The sequence below is a fragment of the Notothenia rossii genome (assembly GCF_949606895.1).
Source record: "Notothenia rossii genome assembly, chromosome: 6".
Taxonomy (NCBI): domain Eukaryota; kingdom Metazoa; phylum Chordata; class Actinopteri; order Perciformes; family Nototheniidae; genus Notothenia; species Notothenia rossii.
Window position 1 is genome coordinate 778,332 of NC_136909.1, and position 26,610 is coordinate 804,941.

Sequence of the window (26,610 nt, forward strand, 5' to 3'; positions counted from 1 at the left end):
GCAGAACGATCGAGAGCTGCCACCAAGACATGTTAAATATTCTTTTCTCTTCGACACACGAAGCTGCGGGCCGTATCACATCTGACGGCGGGCCGGGCCTGCCTTGCGAAATGCTTCGTGCTTTTGTTTTGAAGTCCTAAAACCGGAAGTGGTCCCCTCTCGGAACCATTTTGCGGCTCGTCGTCTCTGTGTTCCTGAGAAAGCGTGTGAGCTCCAGCTGATCCATGGTGTGTGTGAGCTCTGATCATCGTGCGTGTGTGAGCTCTGATCATCGTGTGTGTGTGTTTGTGTGTGTATGTGTTTGTCTGGATGAATGAACCTATTTCTTCTGTTTACCTCGGACTGTAGAAGCTAGCTTAGCATGCTAGCTGGTTGTGAATGTCGCTACCCGATCTGCATTGCGCATGTGCGAGATGGTCCGCCATATTGGACAGCTACATACGGCCATAGACATATAAAGAGTAGACGCCGCATTGGCTTCTGGGGCGCAAGAAATACGGCCGCCATCTTGGACCGGTCATCCTACCGATATTGTACAGACATTGTACCCATAGACAGCAGAGGTTTCAAGATGCCAGAGCACTGTGCGGCGTATTGCTGTGCAAATCGGCGGACGATTGTGAACAGGGGTCGGGGGATTACTTTTCACAAGTAAGATTCAACATTATTATTGGTTGTATTTTGTAAATAGAATATTATTGTACTGTATTGATTTCCGCCAGCGAAATCGTAGCCAGCAAACATTATGTTTATGGACAACTGAGACTTTATAAATCATATGCTGCTGTAACAAGTGCATTTCCCCGTTGTGGGATGAATAAAGTAAAATCTAATCTAATCTATCTAGGAAGAAGAAGGAAGAAAATAAGCTTGACCTCCTTAAAAATGTTTTGTGTTGACTCTCTCAAATCTCCCGTTTTTATTTTGAAGGTTTCCCAAAGACAAAGATATGAGGAAGAAGTGGGAAGTTGCTTTGAGGAGGGAAGGGTTCACTGCAAGCGAGTCATCCGTGATTTGCAGTGAGCATTTTAAGCAGGACGAGTTTGACAGGACAGGACAGATTGTCCGACTCAGAGATGGTGTTATTCCCTTCAGCTTCCCGGTTCACCTCCAAAGAGTAGGTGTATCATCATAAAGCTATTAGCATTCATAAAGTTAAATATTCTATTATCAATAACAGGGGTGTGTGTGTGTGTGTGTGTGTGTGTGTGTGTGTGTGTGTGTGTGTGTGTGTGTGTGTGTGTGTGTGTGTGTGTGTGTGTGTGTGTGTGTGTGTGTGTGTGTGTGTGTGTGTGTGTGTGTGTGTGTGTGTGTGTGTGTGTGTGTGTGTGTGTGTGTGTGTGTGTGTGTGTGTGTGTGTGTGTGTGTGTGTGTGTGTGTGTGTGTGTGTGTTTCTCCTGGAGGCCAAGGGAAGCCAGGCTTCCCCTGTTTTTTCGGATTGTAGTTATAATTTTAATAAATAAATAAAAACACTTCGTTTAGTTTCGGAAATTCTTTGTTGTGTGTTGCTGCCGGCCCGTCTCTCCCCCATTCTCATTGAGTATTTTACAAAGAGTGAAACAGCGCCCCTCTAGATGTTATGGTGAAACAGTAGATTGCACTCTCTGTTGCGAGAGGAGGCCAGCCGAAAAAAAATGGAGGGATTGACCAATCAGATGAGGCTCACGTCATGCCCCTGCCAACCTGTGATTGGTCAGGGCCATGCCAAGGGAAGCCAGAGGCGGCTGGCTTCCCTTGCCTCACAATCCAATCAAATCGCATCAACTTAGTGGTGCAGTGACGCGTCCCAAAAAGCGGAAGTAAGCTGCGCTCGGTTTCCCTCGACAAAATAGCAATGGGATTTCTCCATAGGATTTTGGAAAATAGCTCGAACCGGACGTAAAACGTTAAAGGTCTCCTGATTTAGTTTGTGAATGAATGCTTATTAGAGTTTGGGCTGGAGAGTGCGTGCGGACCTGTCGGTCAGATAGCAGGCGTGTGTAAGTCCTGCATCTGTATGATACAAATGTGTGTAAAATGATACCGGGCGCTGTAATCACTCATCTGGTTACGTTATTACATTGACCACCACACCCCCCCCCACCCCAAAAGAAAGGACGTATTATTGGCTTCCCCTCATTTTTTCCCCACGCCACGCTACTGATATATATATATATATATATATATATATATATATATATATATATATATATATATATATATATATATATATATATATATATATATATATATATATATATATTCTTTTCAAGTATTATGCTTCTTCATTTTAGCCGGAAAAGGGCAGGACTACGTCTAGTTCCAGAGAAGCTGAAGAGAGCCTGTCTGTGGCCCCTCAGGACGACCCAGAAGCTTCAACCTCACACTCACAACCTCAGCCTAAGGATGTGAGGATTTCTATTTTCTTATTTGTAGGCTATCAAATACCAGAATGTTCTATTGCTTTTAAGCCTACTATGAATATTAAAATACGCCGAGTCATGTGTCCGGTATCAGGCCTACATATATGACGTTTGCAGAAACCCCCCCCCCCCCCCCGTGAAAATCAGTTTTGTATTCAGCGAGTTATGATTGATTAAATGCGCTGACACTTCATTGCGCCTGCCAGACAGATTACGCTGAGTGGAGCGGGTGACCGGTCCAAGATGGCGGCTCCGCGGCTCGTCAGCGCCAATAGGCAGTAGCGGTCGATGCGGCGTCTACTCTTTATATCTCTATGTATACGGCAACCCAAATAGGACACGACACGGTGGCGTTTCGCAAAGCAGAACAAGAAAACTAAGAAATCCCGACAACATGAATCTGAACGAGAGAGATGAGTTATTACAACGTGACTTCACTATTATTGATCCTTTTATTGATCCTTTTATTGATCCTTTTATTGATCCTTTTATTGATCCTTTTATTGATCCTTTTATTGGGTTAAGTACATTCTCAGAGTAAGTGAGAAATGGATTTAACTTCTGTCAGACAGCTATACTGAAAAATGATTTACTGTGAATGTATGGCATTAATCATTTATATCTAATTACATTAACTGTGAATGTCTTTTATTTTGATTCAAATAAAAGACATTCACAATTACATCAAAGATTTTCCATATAAAAGTTGATTCAAGAACAAATCTCTCTTATCAGAACAGTACTTTTTTTATATGACAATTATTGTAAAATTGAAAGCTCTTTACCAGCTTTGGATTTATATATATTAGGGGTGTAACGGTATACGTATTCGTACCGAATACCCTTCGGTTCGTTACACATGTGTACAGAACGAATATAACGTTAAACGCAAAAAATGGAGAACTTGAACAACTTCTTGGAAGTAATCTCCGGTGCAGCGTTCAGAGTAGTTTGCTCACATTGGGTTCAACGCGTCATAGAGCGACCAAGTCATTTCATTGGACGAGAGGCATACTATGAGAGCTGGTCACAGGGATGCGTTCAAATGTAGTCAGTAATTTGAGGAACTGTCGAAATGGCGAGCGCAGATACAGTTGAGCTCGAAAATCCTCCAGCATCATTTGGTACCTCTGTCCCTAGAGAGGGTGTTCTCCACAGCAGGAGACATCGTTAGTGCCAGCAGATCTGCCCTCTGGGCAAGCCATGTGGATAAGGTCATCTTTCTTTAAGAAAACATGAAAATACAACGACCAGCAAGTCATAATTAGACCCTCCAGAAAAAAATCCTTGATTATGCGATTAAACATGCGGGTTTTTATGTCCATTTTATTCGGTGAAATTGCGAAATATGCGGAAAGTTGCGAATAAGAATAGATTTATTTTTAAATATTGGGCTGTCTTATTTATTCTCTCTCACACAAAACCTGCCACTAACGTTAAACCCCTTTACTATTCAATTAAACACATTCAATGTTTATTTATTGTAAAAGCAATTGGGCTATTTTAATCACTCTCTCTCTCTCACACACACACACACACACACACACACACACACACACACACACACACACACACACACACACACACACACACACAGTATCTGACCAGCTTCAATCTTGTAGGCTACTCACTTCGTTTCTTGTAGCCCTCGAAAGGGTTTTGGAGGTTGATGCCTCGCTGAACGTGAGTTGTTTGGCTTTCTTGTCCGCGGCAGCAGAAAGCCTTTTTGAATGTTTGAATGAATCAAAGTGGGTCGTCACCGTCGATGTTCTCTAAGCCTTATGCTCCAACACACAGTTGCACGGGGTGCAGAATAGTTTCCCCCCACTTTGGTGAAAGACATCGGGGTACTGCGTTGCCCGGTCTTTAGCAGAAATGTTCGTCTGTAAATGAGATGGATCAGATGTTTTCATCTTGGTTGTTTCTCTCTCGTGTGAGCTCCACACGTTCACTCTACACGTTCACTCTACACGTTCACTCTACGGTGTTGTTTACCTTCTGTGATGCGCGAGCTGATGACGTCATCATTTTGCTGATTATGCGGTAAATTCTGCGATCGCGCGATCGCGTTTTTTCTGGAGGGTCTACTTAATGTCAAACTGGCTGCTTAGGTTCGAGTACAGTTCAAATACAGAAGATTTCAGTTCATCGAAATGCTGCACCTTAATGTTTATTTTATTATACTTTATATTTATTTGACTGAATACATTATTCACAGTTTAATAATAATAAAAAAAATTATAATAATTATGTTTTGTGATAATTTTTTCTGCTGTACCGAAAACGTGAACCGTGACCTAAAAACCAATGCACGTACCGAACCGAAATGTTTCTGAACCGTTACACCCCTAATATATATATTTATATAAATGTATATATATTTACAGTATATAAATCGGGCACCCGTTTTAAGTTTAAGACTCGTGCATGCGCAATGCAAATCGGGCAGACACACTGGTAACACGTTAGAGTGAGAGACACCGGAAGTGCTGATTTAGTAAACAAGAGTGAGCTGTCTCGTTCTCACTCTACTCTCCTATGTATATACACAGTACAGTATAAGCCTATATTCAAAGACCTCTCTCTCTCTCTCTGTGTCACAGGAGCGCCCCCTGCTGTCCGCCGGGCTCCAGCCTCAGCTCCAGGTCCACAGAGCAGGTCTGTCCCCTCTCTCTCTCTCTGCCCTCTGCTGCTGCTGTTCACTTCCTACACTTTGGATTCATCACATTCTTCTTATAGGTCTCTGATACAGAAACCCCCAGCCCCATTTCCTCGCTAGTAAACGCCTTTTAAAGTCTATTTGATTTCTGTCTCACGGAGAGATTCCGCAGGTCAATCAATCAATCAACCAGCACAACCCCTAGTAGTACCCCCCCCCACACACACACACACACACAGACTATACAACCAGCACAGCCCCTAGTAGCACCCCCCCCCACACACACACACACACACACACTAGGGATGTGCATCTCCATCACTGAGGCCGATGCGATGCGCATCTCGTTGCCACGATACGATACATTTCAAACACCAGGCGATACGATACAACTCAGCCCTGATGTGATTCAGCACGATGCAAAATAATGATACTTCAATTTGGTACGACAGAGGATTTTAGTTTTATTCCTCATATGCAGCAAATCATGCATTAACAAAAAAGTGCTTTATATATTTGGTCCTCTCTGCTGCACATCCCATCATGCTGTTTCTTTATTCTCTCTGCTGCACATCCCATCATGCTGTTTCTTTATTCTCTCTGCTGCACATCCCATCATGCTGTTTCTTTATTCTCTCTGCTGCACATCCCATCATGCTGTTTCTTTATTCTCTCTGCTGGTACATCCCATCATGCTGTTTCTTTATTCTCTCTGCTGCACATCCCATCATGCTGTTTCTTTATTCTCTCTGCTGGTACATCCCATCATGCTGTTTCTTTATTCTCTCTGCTGCACATCCCATCATGCTGTTTCTTTATTCTCTCTGCTGCACATCCCATCATGCTGTTTCTTTATTCTCTCTGCTGCACATCCCATCATGCTGTTTCTTTATTCTCTCTGCTGCACATCCCATCATGCTGTCTCTTTATTCTCTCTGCTGCACATCCCATCATGCTGTTTCTTTATTCTCTCTGCTGCACATCCCATCATGCTGTTTCTTTATTCTCTCTGCTGCACATCCCATCATGCTGTTTCTTTATTCTCTCTGCTGGTACATCCCATCATGCTGTTTCTTTATTCTCTCTGCTGCACATCCCATCATGCTGTTTCTTTATCCTCTCTGCTGCACATCCCATCATGCTGTTTCTTTATTCTCTCTGCTGCATATCCCATCATGCTGTTTCTTTATTCTCTCTGCTGCACATCCCATCATGCTGTTTCTTTATTCTCTCTGCTGCACATCCCATCATGCTGTTTCTTTATTCTCTCTGCTGCACATCCCATCATGCTGTCTCCAGAGTACCATAACACTCAGTTAAACAACGTAAGGATGCATTGCCCAGGGTTAACAATGTGCAGATAACAGCTACCATAGAGCCATGCCCATACAGCTGCTGCCTGATGTGCTTCACACTCAGAGGCTGACTCACCAGGGAGCAGGAAGCAGTGGTTTCTATAGGAACAATAAAGAGAAGAACCTTTCACACACAGCTCTATCATAACTGCTCACAGTGAGGAAGACATTCAAACTGTGATTGGCCGTCACAGGCTGCTGTAAGCTAAACACCTCTCTCTGAGAGAACACCTCAGAGCTGAAGCAGTCACATTGCTACCTTTTCTATTTCCATGCTCCATCCATGTGTACAGACGAACACCATCCACAGCTTGCTTACTTCCCGTCCCATGGTGAATAATGACACCAAGGAGATGCATGTAGAGCTGTCTGGAACATAAGAGACAATGGAGTCTCTGAGAAGGGTCACATTGGTTACTTTAATTAAATAGTAATGAAACAAACAGAAGGTGGTGAGGGGAGCAACCCCCCCGCCTGTTAGCTGTATATCTCCTTCGTGGCTCCTCCTCGCGGGGCTCCCGTGACGTCGGAGTCCTCCCATCGCTTTCTTCTCATGGCCGATATCGCCTAAAACAGAGGATTTAAACGTTGTATATTCATTGCACGACTCCAAACGCCTTTTCTCCTCATACACTCATTCATGACTTTTGGTGTAATGCATTTCAACGGCTCTAAAACCGGAAGTCAAGCTTACTGGTGCTATTCCGGAGACTTCTTCCAGAAAAGCTTTTCAAAATAAACTTTAGCATCAACGTTAGTCACAGGCGAATGCTAACTGGAAATGTTTCCATAATAAAACAGTTTTAAGATCACTGTATGTTTAAACTAAATGACATCATTAAACATTGATTTGTATTTCTTACAAACAGTATGCCTGACCTATGGCGTTTTAGGGAGTATCACATTCTGCATCATGTCTAAGGAAAGGGTCACTGCATCATGATCTACCTGCCCCCCCAGTAAAGCATAGAGCGCCCGTGCTCGTCTCCTGTGTAGGATGTAGGATGCAGACTCACTGCGTTTCTCTTCTTCAGTCAAGCTGGGGTCCTTGACTCTCAGTTGAAACCTGGCTCATGAAGAACAGCCATCTGTGGCAGGATGCCCGAATCCAAGGTTGAAGCTGATGAAAAACAGTGAAACAGGGAGTCGCCGACTACATCATGGTTTGGTTGGTCCAATAGCTCGTGCATTCTTTTCACGCTGAGGTCACAGGTCTTTCCGGCCAGGTGCTCCCCTTCTTCATAATGGCTAGCCCTACATGTAAACGTTTTGATGTGATCCATCACGTGCTCCTTCTTGACATCATTTTCTGCCACCTTACGAGCAGCACCCTTGAGGTCTGGTCTGGCTGTAGCGTTGAGTGCATAATACCTTGCCACTCGAGACACGCGATCCTTGCCAATACCTGCAATGACAGAAAAATGACATTTGTATGTATGTAGGTGTGTTTGTAGTATGTATGTATTTATATATTTATTTATCTACATTAATTAATTCATTCATTGCTTCATCTATTCATTCAGAGTATCCGTTCACAATGACAGATGACGTGGCCAACTAGGGCATTTGTGATGAAGCAGTGCATCAGACAACTAAATGGCAGTTATTCATACGTTTGAGATGCGAGCCTATAGCCTATGTAGTCCTATTTATGTAGCCTGTGTATTGTGTGTACGTACCTACTTAGGCTACTACCTACTTTTCTACATTAATTCAACTTGCAGTAGGCTTATTTATTAAATAGCAATGGCAGATGACCAGCCAACTAGGCGAGGACATTTGTGCCCAAGCAGTACATCAAGGCCGCTACACACCGGGCCGATTTCGTCCGTCGATAGATGTGGATGGATGTGGATAGATGTGGATAGATGTGGATAGATGGTGATAGATGGTGATAGATGGTGATAGATGGTGATAGATGGTGATAGATGTGGATAGATGTGGATAGATGGTGATAGATGTGGATAGATGTCTGGCCGTAGATGAGCGTCCTGTCGCCCTACTCGGACTGGTGTGTCCCGCACCGTCGTGTCTTTTCGGCCGTGCCGACACCTTCCGCCGACGATTCGACATGTTGAATCGGGAGGCTGTCGGTAAAAGGCCGTCGGCCAAAGAAATCACTCTGATTGGCTGTTCAGCTTAGTGAAACACTATTTGTCTGAATGGGAGTGGAGCAGTACAGTACTTAAGTAAATGTACTTTGTTACTGTCCACAATCTGCCTAGAAGTATTTTAATGTTGTAGCTGTTCAAGATGGTCATTGTAAAATGTTTTAAAATAGACTGTTAGTAGTTAAACCAATAATAATGCTACGGCTATAACTGACAGTTATGTAGGCACATTTTAGGGTTAGGGTTAGGACCGAGTTTCCCCACCTCGCCAAAAAGGCTGTATGCTCATTCCCTTCCCCTCCACCTACCTGTGTGAGTGCAGGCTTTCCCACTAAAGTAGGGGTGAGTGTAATATTATATAAGGAGGCAAAGTTGACGTTCAGTGTGTTGCCGGGAGCATATAAGGATGTATCCACGACGTTGAAAATGTTACAAATGTTTTAAAAATATGTCTTGAGAACACGCCGGAAATATACGGGTGGTGCTGCAGCTAGATGTGCCTGTCCTCTGTAAGAAGGTGTCGGCGACTGACATGCAAGGAAGAACGGCTGTCCACAGACTGTTCCAACTTCAACAACTGTATGAACTTCCAGGGTAGTGAATTGAACATGCAATTGTAATTGGGTGTGTGGTATCTTTTCATGCACGCACACGCATGTTCCACAACACACAAACTGAACAACCATTATGATTGGTTGCTCAGCAAGTGTCCTTGCGATCTTGTTATAACAACAAGTGCACGTTACTGATGGTTACTATTATGGTTACTATGGTTGAGACCATTCGGCCTTATTCTAGAGGGGTGCAAGGAATATTCCAAGTAGTGGGGGAGTTTTATACAATATGTTTAAAACGTAAAAATAAAAAGGTTTAAAAAAGTTATTGTTTAATGTTTTAAGGAGGTGACGCTCCTCAGCCAATCAAATCGGTGCAGTCAGCACGATAGATTCAAACAGACGAGACAAGAGGAGAGAAACAGTCGGAGTCATTTCAAAAGGCGGAAGGTAGACAGCGAAAACAGAGCATTTCATTACATGTTCTCTTACTGGACCTTTTTGAAATGCAATTGAATACCCCTGCATTATAGCAACAACAACAATAATTAAAACTGCGGTCGCACATGTGCGCGCAGTGATGAGCGGGCCCTCGCGTCCGTGCGCCTGTCGGGGAGAGCAGCCGGTCGCCCCGGCGTCAAGCAGACGCGCGAGTCCTGGGAAATGAGCCGTTTGTGATTTCTATCATTTTCGCGTCCCAGACTCCCAGGTCCTCCGGCAGAAACCCAGAAACGGATGTCGGCGCGCCGTCTCGAAGGAAAACTAATGTCTCTGAAGGCTCGTCGAGGATCGATTATCAAGGAGGCTGTCTGGAGGAGCCGTAACCGAGGGTACACTGATTTAGAGGAGAGAGGAGTCTCTCTGGAGGAGCTATAACCGAGGATACACTGATTTAGAGGAGAGAGGAGCCTCTCTGGAGGAGCTATAACCGAGGATACACTGAAGTATTCTCCGGAGATGATTTCAGCCAACAGTGATGTTTAAAAGAGGCGTGATGGCTGGATGTCAACGAAGCACAGCTCTGCAAACTGTTCCCGTTTGTGATTATAAGTTATTCAAGATGATCAAATGTGCATCAAACTTTCTGCCCTTTACCGTTTGTTTACTCACTAATCACATCTCCTCTGGATGTTAGGCTATTTTTTATTAATACAACTGCTTTCATTCAGATGCAATGTTTACAGTGAGAACAGCAATAATATATGTAACAGGCCTACATTACACACTTTATTTATATGCTAGTAGATATCTACAAGTAAACAGTAGATATTTTTCATAAAACCATATAGTGCTTCACATAATAAAATAAACAAGGGCTGTAGCCTGATATACATGATATGCTTTAGGAGCTGTATGTGTGTGTTGAACAGTCAGTAGGTGTATGTTGTGGAGTGTATAGGTGTCTGTTGTAAATGAATATGCCGCCAGCAGAGCCGGTGTGTGTGTGGGTTAGGGGTAACCCTAAACCCTAACCAGTTATGAGCATTTATTTCTAAGCCCCGCCTTTTTGCAAACAGTTTTAGATTAATGACGGTTATATTTATCGATTGAACATGCTCATTTTCTACGGTAATGTGTCTGACCCTCCACCGATGCTGTATACTAAGTTTGGCGTTGAAAAACTAAAAATTGAAATTTAAGGTAATATTTCACTGTTTTTAACATGATGCTAATTTAAAAAAAAAAATGAAGTAGGCGGAGCTTAGGGGTTCAAGGAGATCATATGTAGAGCAGGTCCACCCAAATAAGTGTGCAAAATGTCAGGTCATTCGGAGTTACGGTGCCACTTTGTAAAGGTTTCCAAAAATGGAAATGTAGTTTAATTTAGATTAAGATTAGATTAATTTGTGACATGTAAATCGTCAAAAATGGTACATTCTCCGCTAGCTTACGAGCTTCCCGTTTGAGCTAGCAACTATTTTCTTCACAATTTAGCATCATATTGGATAGGGGTTGAATTTGTCCTGGATTGGAATTTTTCCGATCATTCCCCTCGGAGGAGTTTGCAAAAATGTCCTTAAAATGGCTGAGAAATGCACATTTTTCAAAATGGCCAACTTTCTGGGGGGCGTGGCTAATGAAAAGCAATTTGAAATATGTGTGCAATTTATAATAGCAATGTGTATACAGCATTTCGTGAATATCGGAAAAACTATATGCGAGTAGTTTGGAGTATTTTGGAGTAATTTGCGACATGTAAATCCTTAAAAATGGTGTATTCGCTGTTAGCTTAAGACCTCCACGATTGAGCTATCAAAAAAATTATTCGCAATTTAGCATCATATTGGATAGGGGCTGAACTTGTCCTGGATTGGAATTTTTCCGATCATTCCCCTTGGAGGAGTTCGTGAAGTTCTGAGAAACTATATGTGACTACCACACAATAGGCGAGTGAGTATTTTTTTTGAAAATGTACGTTTTTTTTTTTTTACATTCCCGAAAAGGTCATGGGCTGTGACGTGTGTCACAAGTTTTGCGTCCGAAGCTAATTTTATGCTATCACAATAAAAAAAGGTATAGTTCACGTCCACATTCTGTATTTGTTGCGACACTTTAAATCTCAGTCTGTAGTCACCCCCACAGTATGTGTAAAAAAAGAAGAAAAAAAAATCGTCCATCCGTTCTTGAGTTTTAAATTGGTAGTGTTTTTGGCGCCCCCTATAGTCCAAAACGAAAATGCTTTGGTGTGCCTGTTCCCCAAGACGGACTGAACCTATCCATCACAACCTGTGGTGAATGGATACATTGTTGAGTTATGAGCATTTATTTCTAAGCCCCGCCTTTTAGATTTTCTACAGCAAAAGTATTCTCCGTCGGGACTTCCTGCAACAAATCCATTCCGTTATCGTGATTCTGATTGGCCAGAAGACATTATCAAAGATGTTCTATTGAGAAGACGATCACTACGTGACAAAAAAATTCAAAACCGTTTCTAGTCTTCGGTATTTCCAGACAAGTGGCTACTGAAATCAATCTGACTAACTGCTGTCTGTGCAATTTACTCCGCGAGTTGGCGGACTTTATTTTGCTTACTTTAACATCATTTTTCATGGTGGGGCTAAGGTGGGGCTAAGCCATTTATTGGTATGGCTGTAGCCTACCCCAGCCATACCCTTGCGAAGACACTGTGTATACACATTGCTCTTATGATTGCGGACATATTTCAGATTTGCTTTTATTAGCCCCGCCCCCCAGAAAGTCGGCCATTTTGAAAAAATTACGTTTTTCATGCATTTTAAGGACATTTTTGCAAACTCCTCGTAGGGGAATGATCGGAAAAATTCCAATCCAGGGTAAGTTTAGCCCCTATCCAATATGATGCTAAATTACGATGAACATTTTTGATAGCTCAATTGTGGAGGTTGTAAGCTAACAGCGAATACACAATTTGACGATTTACATGTCGCAAATTACTCCAAACTACTCGCATATAGTTTGTCCAATATTCACGAAACGCTGTATACACACTGCTATTATGATTGCACACATATTTCAAATTGCGTTCCATTAGCCCCGCCCCCCAAAAACTCGGCAATTTTCAAATATGTGCGTTTTTCATGCATTTTAAGCAGATTTTTGCAAACTCCTCCTAGGGAAATGTTAAGCGCATATCCAATGTCATGCTACATTGAGAAGGAATAGTCCTTCGCTCAAACGGGGAGCTCGTAGGCTAACGGAGAATGTACCATTTTTGACCAAGTATATGTCAGATAAGCTACTGAGAACTGCCTGTCTGCCTGGCACATCATCTCACACACACACACACACACACACACACACACACACACACACACACACCTACTGTTAGTCCAACAACGCCCTTTGCTGGCGGCATATTCATTACAACAGACACCTATACACTCCCTAACCTTAACCCTACTGTTTATTTGTAGATATTTCCTGAAGCCTACAAATAAAGTATGAAATGTAGGCCTGTTACATAATATTATTGAGCGATATATATATTATACACACTGGTCTGCTTTCTGCGCTGACCTCAGCAGCTGTTCTCACTGTAAACATCGCGTCACAATGAAAGCATTCGTATGAAAAATAGCCTAACATCCAGGGGAGATGTGAGTAAACGGTAAAGGGTAGAAAGTCTGATGCACATTTGATCATCTTGAATAACTTATAATCACAACGAACAGTTTGCAGAGCTGTGCTTCGTTAACATCCAGCCATGCGTCACGCCTCTTTTAAACATCACTGTTGGCTGAAATCGTCTCAGGAGAATACTTCAGTGTATCCTCGGTTATAGCTCGTCCAGAGAGACTCCTCTCTCCTCTCTCCTCTGCTTCAGTGTATCCTCGGTTATAGCTCCTCCAAAGAGACTCCTCTCTCCTCTAAATCAGTGTACCCTCGGTTACGGCTCCTCCAGACAGCCTCCCCAATAATCGATCCTCGACGAGTCTTTAGAGAAATTTATTTTCCTTCAAGATGGCGTGCCAAAATCCGTTTCCGGGTCGCTGCCGGAGGACCTGGGAGTCTGGGACGCGAAAATGATAGAAATCACAAACCGCTCATTTCGGAGGACTCGCGCGCGTCTGCTTGACGCCGGGACGACCGGCTGCCCTCCACTACAGGCGCACGGACGCGAGGGCCCGCTCATCACTGCGTGCACTTCGGTGACCGCAGTTTTAATTATTTATATATTTTGTTTTTTTATTACTATAATAACATTAACACGGTGTGCCTTGGATATATGTGTTTACTTTAAGGTTGACCAAACCGTTTGAGACCCACTGAGCTCATTTAGACTAAAGTGAATTATCTAAACACTCAGAGAGTACTTTACTTCACCTGATCTGTAGTTATCAGAGCCTCTCAGTCTGAGCTGTAGTTATCAGAGCCTCTCAGTCTGAGCTGTAGTTATCAGAGTCTCTCAGTCTGAGCTGTAGTTATCTCTCTCAGTCTGAGCTGTAGTTATCAGAGCCTCTCAGTCTGAGCTGTAGTTATCAGAGCCTCTCAGTCTGAGCTGTAGTTATCAGTCTCTCAGTCTGAGCTGTAGTTATCAGAGCCTCTCAGTCTGAGCTGTAGTTATCAGAGTCTCTCAGTCTGAGCTGTAGTTATCAGAGTCTCTCAGTCTGAGCTGTAGTTATCAGAGCCTCTCAGTCTGAGCTGTAGTTATCAGAGTCTCTCAGTCTGAGCTGTAGTTATCAGAGCCTCTCAGTCTGAGCTGTAGTTATCAGAGTCTCTCAGTCTGAGCTGTAGTTATCAGAGTCTCTCAGTCTGAGCTGTAGTTATCAGAGTCTCTCAGTCTGAGCTGTAGTTATCAGAGTCTCTCAGTCTGAGCTGTAGTTATCAGAGTCTCTCAGTCTGAGCTGTAGTTATCAGAGTCTCTCAGTCTGAGCTGTAGTTATCAGAGTCTCTCAGTCTGAGCTGTAGTTATCAGAGCCTCTCAGTCTGAGCTGTAGTTATCAGAGTCTCTCAGTCTGAGCTGTAGTTATCTCTCTCAGTCTGAGCTGTAGTTATCAGAGTCTCTCAGTCTGAGCTGTAGTTATCAGAGTCTCTCAGTCTGAGCTGTAGTTATCAGAGCCTCTCAGTCTGAGCTGTAGTTATCAGAGTCTCTCAGTCTGAGCTGTAGTTATCAGAGTCTCTCAGTCTGAGCTGTAGTTATCTCTCTCAGTCTGAGCTGTAGTTATCAGAGCCTCTCAGTCTGAGCTGTAGTTATCAGAGCCTCTCAGTCTGAGCTGTAGTTATCAGAGTCTCTCAGTCTGAGCTGTAGTTATCAGAGTCTCTCAGTCTGAGCTGTAGTTATCAGAGCCTCTCAGTCTGAGCTGTAGTTATCAGAGTCTCTCAGTCTGAGCTGTAGTTATCAGAGCCTCTCAGTCTGAGCTGTAGTTATCAGAGTCTCTCAGTCTGAGCTGTAGATATCAGAGTCTCTCAGTCTGAGCTGTAGATATCAGAGCCTCTCAGTCTGAGCTGTAGTTATCAGAGCCTCTCAGTCTGAGCTGTAGTTATCAGAGCCTCTCAGTCTGAGCTGTAGTTATCAGAGCCTCTCAGTCTGAGCTGTAGTTATCAGAGCCTCTCAGTCTGAGCTGTAGTTATCAGAGCCTCTCAGTCTGAGCTGTAGTTATCAGAGTCTCTCAGTCTGAGCTGTAGTTATCAGAGTCTCTCAGTCTGAGCTGTAGTTATCAGAGCCTCTCAGTCTGAGCTGTAGTTATCAGAGCCTCTCAGTCTGAGCTGTAGTTATCAGAGCCTCTCAGTCTGAGCTGTAGTTATCAGAGCCTCTCAGTCTGAGCTGTAGTTATCAGAGTCTCTCAGTCTGAGCTGTAGTTATCAGAGCCTCTCAGTTTGAGCTGTAGTTATCAGAGTCTCTCAGTCTGAGCTGTAGTTATCAGACCCTCTCAGTCTGAGCTGTAGTTATCAGAGTCTCTCAGTCTGAGCTGTAGTTATCAGAGCCTCTCAGTCTGAGCTGTAGTTATCAGAGCCTCTGAGTCTGAGCTGTAGTTATCAGAGCCTCTCAGTCTGAGCTGTAGTTATCTCTCTCAGTCTGAGCTGTAGTTATTAGAGCCTCTCAGTCTGAGCTGTAGTTATCTCTCTCAGTCTGAGCTGTAGTTATTAGAGCCTCTCAGTCTGAGCTGTAGTAATTAGCCTCTCAGTCTGAGCTATAGTTATCAGAGCCTCTCAGTCTGAGCTGTAGTTATTTTAGCCTCTCAGTCTGAGCTGTAGTTATTAGAGCCTCTCAGTCTGAGCTGTAGTTATCTCTCTCAGTCTGAGCTGTAGTTATTAGAGCCTCTCAGTCTGAGCTGTAGTAATTAGCCTCTCAGTCTGAGCTTTAGTTATTAGAGCCTCTCAGTCTGAGCTGTAGTTATTAGAGCCTCTCAGTCTGAGCTGTAGTTATCTCTCTCAGTCTGAGCTGTAGTTATTAGAGCCTCTCAGTCTGAGCTGTAGTAATTAGCCTCTCAGTCTGAGCTATAGTTATCAGAGTCTCTCAGTCTGAGCTGTAGTTATCAGAGCCTCTCAGTCTGAGCTTTAGTTATTTTAGCCTCTCAGTCTGAGCTGTAGTTATCAGAGCCTCTCAGTCTGAGCTGTAGTTATCAGAGTCTCTCAGTCTGAGCTGTAGTTATCAGAGTCTCTCAGTCTGAGCTGTAGTTATCAGAGCCTCTCAGTCTGAGCTGTAGTTATCAGAGCCTCTCAGTCTGAGCTGTAGTTATCAGAGCCTCTCAGTCTGAGCTGTAGTTATCAGTCTCTCAGTCTGAGCTGTAGTTATCAGAGCCTCTCAGTCTGAGCTGTAGTTATCAGAGTCTCTCAGTCTGAGCTGTAGTTATCAGAGTCTCTCAGTCTGAGCTGTAGTTATCAGAGCCTCTCAGTCTGAGCTGTAGTTATCAGAGTCTCTCAGTCTGAGCTGTAGTTATCAGAGCCTCTCAGTCTGAGCTGTAGTTATCAGAGTCTCTCAGTCTGAGCTGTAGTTATCAGAGTCTCTCAGTCTGAGCTGTAGTTATCAGAGTCTCTCAGTCTGAGCTGTAGTTATCAGAGTCTCTCAGTCTGAGCTGTAGTTATCAGAGCCTCTCAGTCTGAGCTGTAGTTATCAGAGTCTCTCAGTCTGAGCTGTAGTTATCTCTCTCAGTCTGAGCTGTAGTTATCAGAGTCTCTCAGTCTGAGCTGTAGTTATCAGAGTCTCTCAGTCTGAGCTGTAGTTATCAGAGCCTCTCAGTCTGAGCTGTAGTTATCAGAGTCTCTCAGTCTGAGCTGTAGTTATCAGAGTCTCTCAGTCTGAGCTGTAGTTATCTCTCTCAGTCTGAGCTGTAGTTATCAGAGCCTCTCAGTCTGAGCTGTAGTTATCAGAGCCTCTCAGTCTGAGCTGTAGTTATCAGAGTCTCTCAGTCTGAGCTGTAGTTATCAGAGTCTCTCAGTCTGAGCTGTAGTTATCAGAGCCTCTCAGTCTGAGCTGTAGTTATCAGAGTCTCTCAGTCTGAGCTGTAGTTATCAGAGCCTCTCAGTCTGAGCTGTAGTTATCAGAGTCTCTCAGTCTGAGCTGTAGATATCAGAGTCTCTCAGTCTGAGCTGTAGATATCAGAGCCTCTCAGTCTGAGCTGTAGTTATCAGAGCCTCTCAGTCTGAGCTGTAGTTATCAGAGCCTCTCAGTCTGAGCTGTAGTTATCAGAGCCTCTCAGTCTGAGCTGTAGTTATCAGAGCCTCTCAGTCTGAGCTGTAGTTATCAGAGCCTCTCAGTCTGAGCTGTAGTTATCAGAGTCTCTCAGTCTGAGCTGTAGTTATCAGAGTCTCTCAGTCTGAGCTGTAGTTATCAGAGCCTCTCAGTCTGAGCTGTAGTTATCAGAGCCTCTCAGTCTGAGCTGTAGTTATCAGAGCCTCTCAGTCTGAGCTGTAGTTATCAGAGCCTCTCAGTCTGAGCTGTAGTTATCAGAGTCTCTCAGTCTGAGCTGTAGTTATCAGAGCCTCTCAGTCTGAGCTGTAGTTATCAGAGTCTCTCAGTCTGAGCTGTAGTTATCAGACCCTCTCAGTCTGAGCTGTAGTTATCAGAGTCTCTCAGTCTGAGCTGTAGTTATCAGAGCCTCTCAGTCTGAGCTGTAGTTATCAGAGCCTCTGAGTCTGAGCTGTAGTTATCAGAGCCTCTCAGTCTGAGCTGTAGTTATCTCTCTCAGTCTGAGCTGTAGTTATTAGAGCCTCTCAGTCTGAGCTGTAGTTATCTCTCTCAGTCTGAGCTGTAGTTATTAGAGCCTCTCAGTCTGAGCTGTAGTAATTAGCCTCTCAGTCTGAGCTATAGTTATCAGAGCCTCTCAGTCTGAGCTGTAGTTATTTTAGCCTCTCAGTCTGAGCTGTAGTTATTAGAGCCTCTCAGTCTGAGCTGTAGTTATCTCTCTCAGTCTGAGCTGTAGTTATTAGAGCCTCTCAGTCTGAGCTGTAGTAATTAGCCTCTCAGTCTGAGCTTTAGTTATTAGAGCCTCTCAGTCTGAGCTGTAGTTATTAGAGCCTCTCAGTCTGAGCTGTAGTTATCTCTCTCAGTCTGAGCTGTAGTTATTAGAGCCTCTCAGTCTGAGCTGTAGTAATTAGCCTCTCAGTCTGAGCTATAGTTATCAGAGTCTCTCAGTCTGAGCTGTAGTTATCAGAGCCTCTCAGTCTGAGCTTTAGTTATTTTAGCCTCTCAGTCTGAGCTGTAGTTATCAGAGCCTCTCAGTCTGAGCTGTAGTTATCAGAGTCTCTCAGTCTGAGCAACAGACATAATAACCGAAAGACTTCCTTTATGAGAACAAAACACTGAGGCATTGATTAGGGCTGCAAAACTACTCAACTTGTAAAAGTGATTAGATTCTAAATTCTAACAGTTTTTCTGACTGTGCTTCCTGTTTCCTGCAGACGGCCAGCTGGTGGTTGTTAAAGAAGAGGTTCCCCCTGAGCAGCAGGAGTGGAGCTCCAGTCTGGACCAGGAGTGTCCAGACCCCCCCCCACACATTAAAGAGGAACAGGAGGAACTCTGGATCAGTCCGGAGGAAGGGCAGCTTCAAGGGCCGGAGGAGGCTGATATCATTGAGTTCATATTCACTCCTGTCCCTGTGAAGAGTGAAGATGATGAAGAGAAACCTCAGTCCTCTCAGCTTCATCAAAGACAAACTGAACACATGGAAACAGAAGCTGATGGAGAGGACTGTGGAGGACCAGAACTAGCCAGGAACTCAGATCCAGAGAGGCATTTACAACCAGAGACTGAGGACAACCCTGGAGACTCTTCTGAACCAGACACTGAGGACAACCCTGGAGACTCTTCTGAAGACACTGAAGACAGTGCTGATTGGAGCGAGACCGGAGAACCTCAGTCAGGTTCAAACTCTCAGGAAAATAACCAAAAGCCTGTCAGCGATTCAAGGTGTAATGCTGGAGAGAAGCGCTATAGAGCGAAACAATTCAGCTGCTCAGTCTGTAAGAAATCTTTTACAAGGATATCTAGTTTAAAGTACCACATGGCAGTTCATACAGGAGAGAAACTATTCAGCTGTTCAGTCTGTGAGAAATCATTTCCAATGAGAGGTCAGTTAAAGAGTCACATGACAGTTCATACAGAAGAGAAACCATACAGCTGCTCAGTCTGTAAGAAATCATTTAAACAGGGAAAAACTTTCAATAGACACATGAGAGAGCACACTGGAGAGAAACTATACAGCTGCTCAGTCTGTAAGAAATATTTTATACTAAAAGGAAATGTAACTATTCACATGAGAGTTCACACAGGAGAAAAACCATATGGCTGCTCAGTCTGTGAGAAATCATTTACACAGCGTAGTAGTTTAAATAGACACATGACAGTTCATACAGGAGAGAAACCTTACAGTTACTCAGTTGTAAGAAATAGTTTACAGTGAGATGTAGATTAAAGAAACACATGAGGAAGCACCAGCCGATTTTCGAGACTCGTGACTCGACTCGGACTCGCACACTGATTGACTCTGACTCGAACTCCTACTCGTGAATTTTTCGGCCACGATGACTGGGACTCGACTTGTACATTGACGCTCGGACTCGGACTCCAGCAAGTTTTCTCTGGAGTCTGATGTCCTCTATCCTGGCGTGTGCACCTGCGAGGCGAGTTCAGTACTGGGCCCCGCTATTCCAGTCTAGAGACACACCCCGCATCGTGCTCTATGCTTTCACACATTCTGCTTCCACATTGGAAAGAGCAGCGCAACATGCTTGATATGTGGTAACAATATTGAAGAGAAGGCTCCGTAACACATGACTCTAAGAATCGAGTTCAGACATATAGGCTGTGTTGAACACTATCATCAGAGTAACGTGATCTAATCAATAAATAAAGATTCAGCCGATAATACCAAAGCACATGGCTAGCATGTTAAGTAGCCATGTGCTTTCTGGGGCTTAATCTTTATTGATATCATTTAAACATTCACTATAGTAATTGTAGCGTCCCCGGCTGAATGATGATCAGACTCTATCCGTTGGTATCTGTTTATTGATCACCCTTGCTTGTATACAATCACTACCAATGATTAATGAGGAGTTCTTGAGTGACTGCGATTGAAGAATTGATGGTTAGTTACTGGTTAACAGACTGGGGGGTACTGTATTCATGAATCATTTGTTTATGGTTAGTCAATGAGGAGTTCCTTTGATTGAAGAACTCCTGTCACATCTCCCAAACTTTCTTTTTAGTTAGTAAAAATTATTGTACTACTTTTTTTATTTGGTTTACTGAGTTTTTATTATTAATTGGTTTTTTTCTTCTTTTTTGAGAAACGAAGTGATTATTTTGTAATTGTAAAAGAACGTGTAATCCAGGTTATGATGCTGTTGACTAATTTACGTATGTTCCCTGAACGCCACACTGACAGAAGAGACAGACGTGCTGTGCGCAAATCACCAGACCTGCGTGACTATAGGATAGCGGGAGATAAGGAAACATGGAAAGAGTGGACGTTATTCCTCTTCTGTTAGCATTGACCTGGTGAGTCAGCGAAAATTAGCTTAACGTAGCCTGCTAACATATCGGCTTTTGCTACTCCACTGTATGATATGTATCCTTAAAATTGTTTGAATTGTGTTGAATGAGGTTATGAATGCTAGAATAGGAGATAATAGATATATTCTATGATTAGAATATGAATGTTTTAATGTTAATCTTGTTAGCGGCTAATGCTGCTAAGCTAATGGAGCTAAGCTAATGCGGCTAAGCTAGATGTGACGCGCTTTGTGACCTGTGTCACAAAGGAAGCCTTGTGAGCTAATCTGAACTAATGTTGATTTATTTGAACTGTATGTTGATTGATTGAGATGAGATTGTAACTGTTCTGCACACATGTGTGCAGGCTGTTTTTTTGGTTGAGGGACAAAGTTCTCTCTAACGTCCTGGAGCGGACTCGGTCCACCCGGAGCACCATCGCTGCGGTGGAATCCTCCCGTTTCTGTGGATCTATAAAAGTGGGTAGCATGGCAGGATGTGGTAAAAATGTAAATCTGTATTTTATTATTAATGTGTGAGCACTGCCTATGCAAGTGGTGATCATAACCAGCAGTGTGTGGCTATGAGGAGTGTTTGTTCAAAATGATAAATGTTTGAGGGCTCCACCCAAAATGTAAAAAGGGAAATTCTTTTTTTATTGAGATCTCAGGGTTTTGTTTTACTTGGGCCTAATGTTGACACTGTATATATATTGTGATTTTGTGATCTTGTGAAAATATTTTGTTGATCCATAACTGGATACTTTTTATTTACCTATTGTAATTACTCTGAATGATGTAGAATTACAAGACACTCTAATGTCCTTTTCTTAAGTCCTTGTGGTGATTGTGCTGGCTGGGGGATCTAAAGTCTGTATTGAGTTCTGCTCTACCACAGGGTGTCCGCGCGGTAGTAAAAGGTAGTAAAAGGTAGTAAAAAGAATCTACCCAAATTAAGGCCCTTGAAAGGTAGTAAAAGGTAACAAACGCAATTTGACTTGGTAGTAATTTTTTTAAAACTCTGCCTCAATATATAATGAGTTTCCATTGTTTGCTTATTATTTGTGTCTGCATGTTTGAATTTCATCTAGCCTACGTAGTTTAAAAATATATACGGTGCTAACAGGACCTGAGTGAGGCGTAGTTGATAGCAATGACGTAGAGGTAACCTGTGTGGACTTCATAGCCTATCAGCGACGCTTACAACATTTTCCGCCTTTTTCCAACAATTGACGTTAGCAGAGCCGCCTTTTGCCACAGTTGCAGTCTACTTTTTCTGATGTTAGCAAATTCGAGCAAATTTAGTGTGAAATGGGGAAGTGCAAGTTTTCGCAATTATGGGTTGATGACCCCTTATATAAAGACTGGCTTAAACCCGTCATAGGAAATGACCGTGAAGCATTTTGCAGTGTCTGCAAAAAAACTATAAATGTTACCTGGAACGGCATTACTGCTATCAAGTCCCACAGTGGATCGGCTATACACCAGCAGCGGCTTCGGGTGAGGGGGGGACAGCTGCCGATTTCGTTGTTTTGCGATGCTAGCAGCAGCACCACACAGATCGCGGCAGATCATGCCAACTTATCAGCAACAGTCGCACCACCTCGGCAGCAAACCAGTGCCACCAGCACCACCACGGCTGCGATAGCCAAACAGCAGACGTTACCGCCACAAACATCAGCCCTCAGGGCTGAGGTTCTCTGGTGCCTGAACACAGCAGCTAACCATCATTCATTCAATTCGAATGAGGGCATTGGGGAATTGTTCGAAAACATGTTCACTGACTCCGACATAGCCAAAAGTTTTGTTTGTGGCAAAGATAAGACATCGTATATCCTTGGATTTGGCATTGCTCCACATTTTAAGAAGCTTCTTATAAATAGCATCAATGCTTCTGGGCCATATGTTGTCATGTTTGACGAGTCTCTGAACCAGTCCGCCAAGAAGAAGCAAATGGATATTCACGTTCGGTTCTGGAGAGATGACCGCGTGACGTCTTCATATTTTGGGTCACAGTTTCTTGGACATGCAAGGGCTGAAGACTTGCTGCAAAGCATTAAAGTGAGTTGATATTTTCTTGTTTGTTCTTTCTTATTGTCGTTATATGCCCATTTGAAAATGTTTATGTCATAGTTAGCCTAAGCTTTAGCCTACACGACGTGTGTGTCGGGTGTGTTTTGTGACCCTGCAAGGCGATATCAGTCGCTTTGCGCTCAATGCTATTTTGAGAAAATCCACGGTAAACAAACATCCGGGTTAAAATGTTGAATTTCATGTTTTCGCATAATTTGACAGTATACAGTCTACATATCATTTCATATCGTGGACAAATCACGGAAAAACATACGTTTTGACTGTTAAGCCCGGTGAAGATGCAACACATTAGCAGTCATACCATTTGTCAACGCCGCTTAAAAAGGTGATTTTCTCCTCTTCTAGCATTATCATGACAGGAGAACCATGCCACTTTGGATACAGTTATCTTAACGATTGTTCTAGCAATAGCCTCAATATACATATCGTTGGAAAGCTTAGTTTATCGCCGTTCATATGAGAACAATAACTTAGTTTTGTACATTTTACCAAAGCGACTGGTTTCGCCTTGCAGGGTCACATTTTGATGAAGGATTTGGTTAATATTTCTGAAAGATGCATACTGGTACTACAAAGGGGGAAACACGTTTGACTTATACTTACTGGCACTGTATTTACTGTCTATCTATTGTCTATTTTATGAATAACCAAAAACCACAGGACAGATTAAAATTTTCAATAAACTTTGTTTTTTGTGACAATTCACAGGAATGTGTTGCACAACTCAACTTGAGACACCTGCTGTCTGTCAGTATGGATGGCCCAAATGTCAACTTCAAGCTGCTGAAGCTCCTTCAGAACGAACATTCAGAGCTTCATGGGGATGCACAACTCATCAGTGTTGGCAGTTGTGGCTTGCACACCCTCCACAATGCCATGAAGGCAGGATTCGCAACATGGCAGGTAGACAAACTGTTGCGAGCTATGCACTACATCTTCCACAATGTTCCTGCCCGTAGAGAAGATTACACCGCCACCACAGGATCTTCTACCTTTCCCCGATCTTTCTGTGGCCACAGATGGGTGGAAAATGTCCCTGTGGCTGAGAGAGCTGTCGACATTTGGCCTGTGCTTTTAACATATGTTGATGCTGTTCAGAAGAAAAAGGTGACAAACCCAAACACGGCGTCATATGATATCATTTTGGCAGCACGGGATGATAATTTGATAATTCCAAAGCTCCAGTTCTTCTTGTCAGTTGCACGAAGCTTCAACCCCTTCCTGACCAAATATCAGACCGACGAGCCTGTGCTGCCCTTTTTTGCTAAAGATCTGAAAGAACTCCTGATGGTAAGAAATGTAATTCCTGTAGAGTAACTGTCTTTATTTGAATGTGATTAAACTGTATCAGTTGACAGGTGTGACTTGATTGCTAACAGTTTTTGTTGTTCTTTTAAGGCTTTACTGCGGCGATTTGTTAAAAGGGAACTTATACAGGACCGAAGCCCACTGCAACTTATCACAATCCAGGTGTCTGAGGAGAAGAACTGGGTGGCTCTGAAAAATGTGGACATCGGCCTGGGTGCTGAATCTGCCATCAAGGTAATTACTGCAGATACTTTCAATGTCATACATGAAATGTGCTGTCGGCACAAATAAATAGTTACTTCGAACTATTAGGGTAGAAAATGAATGAGTAACATTGGGCATTATTTAACCACCTCTGTGGTAAGCAATATAGCTATCGTAATTGTGTAGTTGTTAATGGTTATCTTTCAAACTTCAGTGGTCTTCACCACCAGGCCTTTGGCATTGAGGCTTAAACTGAACCACAGCCATGAGGATATACCAAACCTCTTTCTCACTCTGGTTAAATTGTTAGGATTGTTTTAAATGTGTAACTTGTCATAGTTTAATTTCCAATCATAGCAGTGAATGTTTATGCATCCTGAACTCATCCTGAACTATACTCACATATCCCATCACTCCCCCACCCACCCACACACACACACAAACACACCCACACCCACACACACACACACACACACACACACACACACACACACACACACACACACACACACACACACACACACACACACACACACACACACACACACACACACACACACACACACACACACACACACACACACACACACACACACACACACCCACACACCCAGAGAGCAGACAACCAACATCTTTTCCCCACAGGTTTTACACAAGTATCTCTATATATGTGACAAATAAATATCCTTGTATGAACATTAATGTTCTCTATTTGTTAGGCCCTTCAGAGCAAACCAGGAGGCAAGATAGGGGAGCTCTCTCTGCTAACCTTCAGGAAAGAATGTTTGCAGTGCCTTGTTAAGGTTGTCATGAAATTGCAAGACAAATCCCCCCTAAAGGTTCCAATGGTTAGGCACATTGCATGCCTTGATCCCACACAAATCCACCAAGAACCGGAGTGGTGCATCAAGCAAATGAAGAGTGTAGTGCAGACATTCCTTCAGGGAAAGAGATTGACAGGTGGCATTCCAGCTGGTAAGAAAAAATACAGTATGTCTAGGGACAGGGAAGGTCATTCAAATGAAGGCCATGTTCTAAGGGTGTTCTACTTTGAAATGTACTTAAATGTCATTAATGATTATGTTTTTGTCAATATTGTAGGTGATGTTATCATTCAACAGTTCGAATCGTTGACCTCTGTGGAAGGACGGGATGAACGTTTCCTGGCTTTCAAGCCACTGAAGGACCGCCTTGATGTGTTCTTCTACACAACCCTCAGCAGGCCTTACCCTGACTTGCTGCAGTTTTGCCAGAGTCTCCTCCTTCTTTCCCATGGCCAAGCCACTGTGGAAAGAGGATTTTCAGTGAACAAAGAGGTGGAGACATGCAATCTCCATGACCGCACACTGGAATCACTGAGACTAGTTTGTGACAGGATCAACAGTTGTGGTGGTGTTTTGAAAGTGCCCCTCACAAAGGAGCTCCTTGCCTCTGCCTCATCAGCTAGATCCCAGTACAGACTGTACCTTGACAGTGAAAAGAAAAAGAGAGAGAGTGCTGCCCATGCTCTGAGGAGGAAGGCAGTGGGGGAGGAGCTTCTGGACCTCAGAAGACAGGAAGAGGTACTTCGCCGTGTTTGTCACTCACTGGAAAAGGACGCGGACAAGTTGGCCGAGCAGGCTGAGGGAAAGGCTGGGTCCAAAATGGCTGAACTGATAATCAAGTCCAATACCCTTCGCAGAAGGCAGAAAGAAAAAAAAGAAGAGCTCTGCAAATTGGAGAAAATAATTGAAGATAAGTCCTCACAACTGAGACTTCTGTGACTGTACACCCCTCACAGTTATTGTTTTAAATGTTTCTCTTAGATACAATGTAGATTGCAACAACTGCACACAGGCACACCCACAGACGAATGCAGGCACACGCACACACAAACACACACACACGTACACCCCTACAGTTATTGTTTTAAATGATTCACTTAGATACAATGTAGATTGCAACAACAACAACATCCATACAAAGGCGCACCCACAGACATGTGCATACATGCACTCCTCACACACGTTATTGTGTTTAAATATGGTGAATGTTATATTGAAGCAGATCTTTGAAAGCTGTAGTCCTCAGAGCATATTGTTCATTAAAGTTATTTATTTGATTGATTTTCAATTTTTTTCATTAATACGCACCAGTAACTGCTTAAGTGTGTGTGTGTGTGTGTGTGTGTGTGTGTGTGTGTGTGTGTGTGTGTGTGTGTGTGTGTGTGTGTGTGTGTGTGTGTGTGTGAGAGAATGCGTGTTTGTGAGAGAATGCGTGTTTGTGAGTAAGTGTGTGTGATGTGACACTTTATTATTAATATTTATGGTTGTTAAGTGATATGTGTTTAAGAAGTGTCAAGGTTATTACTCACTTTATTAGGGCTAAGGGTCAACTCAACACTACAAAAAAAAACACAATTGACAATGACAATACTTAATGATCACAATTAAACATTAGTGTACCTGATATGTATGACGGGTGTGACAGTGTCACACTAATACCTTATAATTAGTAGTCCAAAAAGGG

The 26,610-nt window shown here is 43.1% G+C and overlaps 2 protein-coding genes across 2 annotated transcripts in view; both read left to right on the forward strand.

Annotated features, from left to right (window-relative positions):
• Positions 1–239: 239 nt before the first annotated feature.
• The window catches only part of ccdc180 (coiled-coil domain containing 180), a 90,452-nt gene continuing 64,081 nt past the window's right edge, over positions 240–26,610 (forward strand). The window contains exons 1-4 of the mRNA XM_079687061.1: positions 240–651; positions 931–1,117; positions 2,274–2,387; positions 5,006–5,060. Of these exons, the coding sequence (XP_079543187.1) occupies positions 1,077–1,117; positions 2,274–2,387; positions 5,006–5,060 (210 nt within the window). The 5' untranslated portion in view covers positions 240–651; positions 931–1,076. The remainder of the gene's footprint in view (positions 652–930; positions 1,118–2,273; positions 2,388–5,005; positions 5,061–26,610) is intronic.
• On the forward strand, positions 21,386–26,203 carry LOC307042962 (uncharacterized protein). Its single transcript, XM_079687119.1, has 5 exons — positions 21,386–22,557; positions 23,299–23,880; positions 23,989–24,132; positions 24,822–25,077; positions 25,204–26,203. Exons 1-5 carry the CDS (start codon positions 21,808–21,810, stop codon positions 25,863–25,865), a joined length of 2,394 nt encoding a protein of 797 aa, XP_079543245.1. The 5' UTR covers positions 21,386–21,807; the 3' UTR covers positions 25,866–26,203.